The 7,500-nt window shown below is 43.8% G+C and overlaps 1 protein-coding gene across 1 annotated transcript in view; it reads right to left on the minus strand.

Moving 5' to 3' along the window:
- Positions 1-5,058: 5,058 nt before the first annotated feature.
- Positions 5,059-7,500, minus strand: part of LOC120565555 (collagen alpha-2(I) chain-like) — a 7,373-nt gene continuing 4,931 nt past the window's right edge. Inside the window, exons 2-6 of the mRNA XM_039811442.1 lie at positions 6,601-6,908; positions 6,311-6,463; positions 6,113-6,156; positions 5,583-5,924; positions 5,059-5,522 (exon numbers count right to left, since the gene is read on the minus strand). Of these exons, the coding sequence (XP_039667376.1) occupies positions 5,351-5,522; positions 5,583-5,924; positions 6,113-6,156; positions 6,311-6,463; positions 6,601-6,908 (1,019 nt within the window). The 3' untranslated portion in view covers positions 5,059-5,350. The remainder of the gene's footprint in view (positions 5,523-5,582; positions 5,925-6,112; positions 6,157-6,310; positions 6,464-6,600; positions 6,909-7,500) is intronic.

A 7,500-nucleotide genomic window follows, 5' to 3' on the forward strand; every position in this document is an offset into this window, starting at 1 on the left:
TAGGGGACAGTAGAATAAGATGAAGCAGTAATAAAGACTACTATAGGGACAGTAGAATGGGAAGAACAATGTAGAGATATGTATAGGGGACATAAGAATCGATTAACAGTATAGAGACTACTGTATAAGGGACAAAGTAGAATGAATGGCGCAGTAATAGAGACTGTATAGGGGACAGTAGAATAGATGAAGCAGTAATAAGAGACTACCTGTATAGGGGACAGTAAGAATGGACGAAGCAGTAATAAGAGACTCTATAGGGGACGAAGTAGAATAAGCAGAAGCAGTAATAAAGAGACTACTAATATAGGGGACAGTAAAGATAGACGAAAGCAGTGAAAGAACTCTGTATAGGGGACAGTATAAGATAAGAGAAACAGTAATAAAGAGACTTTATATGAGGGCGATAGATGATAAGCAGTACAAGACTATATAGGGGACAAGTAAGAATGGTGAAGCATGTAATAAGAGACTACTTATAGGGACAGTAAGAATAGACGAAGCAGTAATAAGAGACTGTATAGGGGACAGTAAGAATAGACGAGCGATAATAAAGAGACAGGGGACAATGAATAGATGAAGCAATTAAGGTGTAAGGGGACGATAGAATAAGAGAAACGGTAATAAAGACTTTTTTGTCTAGAACTTCTATAAGGGACAAGTAGAGTAGATGAAACAGTAATAAGCATATAGGGGACAGTAATAGAGAAGCAGTATAAGAGACCGAATAAGGGACAATGTAGAATGGAAGCAGTAATAGGACTATAGGGGACAAGTAGATAAGACGAAACAGTAATAAGGGACGAATAAGGATAAAGATGAAGCAGTAATAAGAACTATAGGGACAGTAGGATGGATGAAGCAATAAAGACCTGTATAAGGGGACAAGTAAGAGATGAAGCAGTAGTAAGGACCTGTATAGGGACAGTAAGATGGTTGAAGCAGTAATAAAGACTATAGGGACGAGTCGTGAAGCTATACTTATCGGAAAGGACAGTAAGATTAGAGACAGTAGCATATAAAGGGACAATTAAGTCGTTGAACAATAGTCGTATAAGGGACAATAGTGGCGTTAAGCAGTAATAAAGACTTATAGGGGACAAAAATGGTGTGAGACTTCGTAAAGGGACAATGAAGTCAGTGATATAGGACAATTAGGTCGATTGAGCAGTAATAGGTAAAGGACAGTAAGTAGAGAACAGTATAAAGACTATGTGGTAGTTCAGTTTGTTAAGCTATTAAAGGTGGGTCCTTATAAGGCAAGTCGTGCACAAAGACATAAGGGGACAGTTAGATGGATAAACAAGAACTATAAAGGACAATAAGAAAGAAACAATAGACTTCTATAAAGGACATTCGTAACAATATAAGATAAAGGGAGAATAAGTCGAGAACAGTAGAGACTTCTATAAGGACAATGCGGGCGATAAGATCTTTAAAGGACATAGAGGTACGCTCGGGGACAAGTGAGGTGACAGTATAGACTTCATAAGGGGACAGTAAGGACAATGTCATAGTAAAGGGGACAGTAAGTCGTTACAGTTAAGACTTCATATAAGGGACAATTAAGTCGATGAAGCAATTAATAAAGGGACAATCGATGAACAGAGCTAATGAACGTAAGTCGTTACAATTAAAAGACTATAGGGACAATTAGATCGATGAAACAAGTACAAAGTATAGGGGACAATAAAGTCGAGAACAGTATAGGACAAGTTAAGTCGTTGAAGCAATAAGACAATAAGGAAGTCGGTACGATAATAAAGGGGACAATGAGGGGTTAACAAGGGTAATAAAGACTTATAAGGGACAAAGACTAGAATAAAGGGTGTACAGTGGACAGTACAAAGGATAGGGGACAAGGTCGATGAACAATGCGCCTATATAGGGACAGCTAAGAGGTCGTTGAGCTAAGTCGAGACCATATAAAGGGACGGTAGGGATGACGCAATTAATAAGGATTATAGGGACAATGTAAGAGTCGATGAGCGTCATAAAGGACAATAAGGTCGTTGAACGTGGCAGGGACAGACGACGGAAGGGACAATAGAACGTTAAACAGTAATAAAGCTCTGTATAGAGGACATTGGATATGCGGTAGAGACACCTGTATAGGGAGTGTAAGAATGGATCGAAGCAGTAATAAGAGACTTCCTGTATAGGGGACAAGAATGGACGAAGCAGTAATAAGAGACCACCTGTATAGGGACAGTAAGAATGGACGAAGTAATAAGAGACTACCTGTATAGGGACAGTAAGAATGGACGAGCAGTAATAAGAGACTACCTGTATAGGGACAGTAAGAATGGACAAGCAGTAAGAGACTACCTGTATAGGGACAGTAAGAATGGATCGAAGCAGTAATAAGAGACTACCTGTATAGGGGACAGTAAGAATGGACGAAGCAGTAATAAGAGACTCCTGTATAGGGGACAGTAAGAATGGACGAAGCAGTAATAAAAGACCACCTGTATAGGGGACAGTAAGAATGGACGAAGCAGTAATAAGAGACTACCTGTATAGGGGACAGTAAGAATGGACGAAGCAGTAATAAGAGACTCCTGTATAGGGGACAGTAAGAATGGACGAAGCAGTAATAAGAGACTCCTGTATAGGGGACAGTAAGAATGGACGAAGCAGTAATAAGAGACTACCTGTATAGGGGACAGTAAGAATGGACGAAGCAGTAATAAGAGACTACCTGTATAGGGGACAGTAAGAATGGACGAAGCAGTAATAAGAGACTTCCTGTATAGGGGACAGTAAGAATGGACGAAGCAGTAATAAGAGACTACCTGTATAGGGGACAGTAAGAATGGACGAAGCAGTAATAAGAGACTACCTGGTATAGAAGACAAAGAATGGACGAAGCAGTAATAAGAGACTACCTGTATAGGGGACAGTAAGAATGGATCGAAGCAGTAATAAGAGATACCTGTATAGGGACAGTAAGAATGGACAGCAGTAATAAGAGACTACCTGTATAGGGACAGTAAGAATGGACGAGCAGTAATAAGAGACTCCTGTATAGGGGACAGTAAGAATGGACGAAGCAGTATAAGAGACTTCCTGTATAGGGGACAGTAAGAATGGAGCAGTATAAGAATCCTGTATAGGGACAGTAAGAAGAATGAAAAGCAGTAATAAGAGACTTCCTGTATAGGGGACAGTAAGAATGGACGAAGCAGTAATAAGAGACTACCTGTATAGGGGACAGTAAGAATGGACGAAGCAGTAATAAGAGACTTCCTGTATAGGGGACAGTAAGAATGGACGAAGCAGTAATAAGAGACTACCTGTATAGGGGACAGTAAGAATGGACGAAGCAGTAATAAGAGACTACCTGTATAGGGGACAGTAAGAATGGACGAAGCAGTAATAAGAGACTACCTGTATAGGGGACAGTAAGAATGGACGAAGCAGTAATAAGAGACTACTGTATAGGGGACAGTAAGAATGGACGAAGCAGTAATAAGAGACTACTGTATAGGGGACAGTAAGAATGGACTTCCATCCACTATAATATCAGACAGCTGGCAGAAAACACAACTACAAGCCATACAAATTCATCTGTTGGCAGAAAGATGGATGAATCCACAGATGCTCCATCACTCACAATGCAGTTTCATCTGCTGTGATTCATCAGCTGTGATTGGCTCAAATTATCTGCGTTTAAAGTCGAAAAACACACTTAATCAAAGAAGCTGTTTGTCCTCAAACCTCTGCCATTTTTGTAGGGGCCTTTGATGAGGACAAAGACAACACGCGAGATCACCTTACTCTGTTTCAGTCAGCTACACTACACTGCTACTTAGCATACTCTGCTTCTGACTGGCTAGTAGTCCTTACCTAGGTACTGTCAGGGCACGCCCTCATACTCTGCTTCTGACTGGCTAGTAGTCCTTACCTAGCTACTGTCAGGGCACGCCCTCATACTCTGCTTCTGACTGGCTAGTAGTCCTTACCTAGCTACTGTCAGGGCACCCTCATACTCTGCTTCTGACTGGCTAGTAGTCCTTACCTAGCTACTGTCAGGGCACGCCCTCATACTCTGCTTCTGACTGGCTAGTAGTCCTTACCTAGGTACTGTCAGGGCACCTCGCTACTCTGCTTCTGACTGGCTAGTAGTCCTTACCTAGCTACTGTCAGGGGCACGCCCTCTAATCTGCTGCTTCTGACTGGCTAGTAGTCCTTACCTAGGTACTGTCAGGGCACGCCCTCATACTCTGCTTCTGACTGGCTTGTAGTCCTTACCTAGGTACTGTCAGGGCACGCCCTCATACACTGCTTCTGACTGGCTAGTAGTCCTTACCTAGCTACTGTCAGGGCACGCCCTCATACTCTGCTTCTGACTGGCTAGTAGTCCTTACCTAGCTACTGTCAGGGCACGCCCTCATACTCTGCTTCTGACTGGCTAGTAGTCCTTACCTAGCTACTGTCAGGGCACGCCCTCATACTCTGCTTCTGACTGGCTAGTAGTCCTTACCTAGCTACTGAGCATGTGCGACTCCCAACAAAGATGGGACAGAAGTGCGATGTCTCACTCTGTAGCTAAAACAGAGAGCTCAACACACAGGGTGAAAAGAGGAGCTGCAGCATTGTACAGTACAACAAAAGCATAATATGAGCGATTTATCTTATAATTAATTTATTATTATTCATTTATTTGTTTCTGTTAATGAATCTGTCGGAGACTTTAGTTTACGTTGGTTTTAACTGTTAGTTTTATTCAGTAAAAACATATATATTTTATTGGCACTTTATTTGTCACATCTGCAGTCATAATTAAGAGTCAATTCATACAAAATGAGAAACTTAAAACAACAAATTAAAGCAGCTTTAACTGCAGCTCAGGCTGAGTAGCAAAGACTGTGAGAGAAGTTTAAACATTTGAAGAAATCACACTCCTGACACTGATCATTTTTAAAATCTCTACATTAAAACTTCCACCACAAATCAGCGGCCGTATTTCACCCGACAATTATCATTCAAATTCTCGGTTTTTATTTTATAAAGAAATCATTTGGATTTGGTGAAAAGGATAAAGAAGCGAACAGAAACAAAACATAGAAAAAGAGACTAAAATGTAGAAGAAAAACGACAAAAGACTTCCTAAATACCCTCAATAATAGGTGATAAAAAGAAAAGCGACAAAGACATCAGAAAAAAACTTGAAAAAAAAAAATCTAAAAAAATTGTTAAAATTCAAAAAGTGTAAAAAAAATAAATAAATAAAAAAAAGGGTAAAAAAAATGTCAATAAAAAAAGAAAAATGTTGAAAGCATTGATAGTGGAAAAATTAACGTAGAAAAAAACCCGGCAAAAGCGCCGACAGCACATTTAAATGAAATTATATCTGATATGATGGCGGCGGATGACGCCGATTGATCCTTTTGGAGACGCCGATTGGGCCTTTTGGAGACGCCGATTGGGCCTTTTGGAGACGCCGATTGGGCCTTTTGGAGACGCCGATTGGGCCTTTTGGAGACGCCGATTGGGCCTTTTGGAGACGCCGATTGGGCCTTTTGGAGACCGACGAGCCTTTGGAGACCCGATTGGGCCTTTGGAGACGCCGATTGGGCCTTTTGGAGATGCCGATTGGGCCTTTTGGAGACGCCGATTGGGCCTTTTGGAGACGCTGATTGGGCCTTTTGGAGATGATATTTGAGCCTTCTGACGCCGATTGGGCCTTTTGGAGGTGATATTTTAGCCTTCTGACGCCGATTGGGCCTTTTGGAGACGCTGATTGGGCCTTTTGGAGATGCCGATTGGGCCTTTGGCCACGCCGATTGGGCCTTTTGGAGACGCCGATTGGGCCTTTTGGAGATGATATTTGAGCCTTCTGACGCTGATTGGGCCTTTTGGAGATGTCGATTGGGCCTTTTGGAGACGCCGATTGGGCCTTTTGGAGACGCTGATTGGGCCTTTTGACGCGATTGGACCCTTTGGAGACCGACGAGGCCTTTGGAGACGCTGATTGGGCCTTTGGAGACACGCGATTGGGCCTTTGGAGACGCTGATTGGGCCTTTTGGACGCACCGGGGAGGCCCTTTGGAGATGCCGATTGGGCCTTTTGGCGAGCCGATTGGGTCTTTGGAGACGCCGATTGGGCCTTTTGGAGATGCCGATTGGGCCTTTTGGAGACCCTGATTGGGTCTTTTGGAGACGCCGATAGCCTTTGGAGAGCTGAGAGGCCTTTGGAGCGAGCTGAGCCTTTTGAGACCGATTGGGCCTTTGGAGACGCTGATTGGGCCTCTGGAGACTGACGGCCTTTGGAGATGATATTTGAGCCTTCTGACGCTGATTGGGCCTTTTGGAGACGCCGATTGGGCCTTTTGGAGACGCCGATTGGGCCTTTTGGAGACGCCGATTGGGCCTTTTGGAGACGCCGATTGGGCCTTTTGGAGACGCTGATTGGGCCTTTGGAGACGCCGATTGGGCCTTTTGGAGACGCTGATTGGGCCTTTTGGAGATGATATTTGAGCCTTCTGACGCTGATTGGGCCTTTTGGAGATGCCGATGGGCCTTTGGGAGACTGACGCCCTTTGGAGACCGATTGGGCCTTTGAGACGATGAAGCCTTTGGAGACGCCGATTGGGCCTTTTGGAGACGCCGATTGGGCCTTTTGGAGACGCCGATTGGGCCTTTTGGAGACGCTGATTGGGCCTTTTGGAGACGCTGATTGGGCCTTTTGGAGACGCTGATTGGGCCTTTTGGACACGCTGATTGGGCCTTTTGGAGACGCTGATTGGGCCTTTTGGAGACGCTGATTGGGCCTTTGGGAGACGCTGATTGGGCCTTTTGGCCACGCTGATTGGGCCTTTTGGAGACGCTGATTGGGCCTTTTGGAGACGCTGATTGGGCCTTCGGGAGACGCTGATTGGGCCTTTTGGCCACGCTGATTGGGCCTTTTGGGGGACGTTGATCGTTGAATGCTGCTCATTTGTCTGCAGCTCATTCGGTTAAAAAACATCCTGAAGAAATCGGATCGGCAACTTTTAAATCCTGAAGCGTAATTATGTGTTGAGTGTATGGGGGGGGGCGGGGGTTGAGATCTCAAACATGTCTGCACGGATCGAGAAAAGAGACATCGACAACATCGGAAAAAATTATTGAAAAAAATATCAACAAAGGAAACAAATTGGAGGAAAGAAAATTCAAAAAGGCGACAAAAATTTTCTTTAAAAAAAGTGGCAAAAATGTCAGAAAAAGTTTTTGATTCGGTTTTGATTATTGGGGGGGGGGGATCTCTTGTGATTGATGAATCTCCATGTGTCTCAAGCTGTACACACAAACACACACACCCAGAGACACACACACACACACACCCTACATATACATATCCCCCTGCAGATTACACTGATTTTATCGTTAATGTTTCTCCCTAATAAAGCAGAAATCTTCCACCAAACACCAGCAGCCAATCAGCTCCTTCCACAAACAGCTAAACCCTCCAATTAGCAGCCAGGAAACCCCCCCCCCACGCACCCGCAGCCCCAT

The sequence above is a fragment of the Perca fluviatilis genome, chromosome 9 (assembly GCF_010015445.1).
Source record: "Perca fluviatilis chromosome 9, GENO_Pfluv_1.0, whole genome shotgun sequence".
Classification (NCBI taxonomy): Eukaryota; Metazoa; Chordata; class Actinopteri; order Perciformes; family Percidae; genus Perca; species Perca fluviatilis.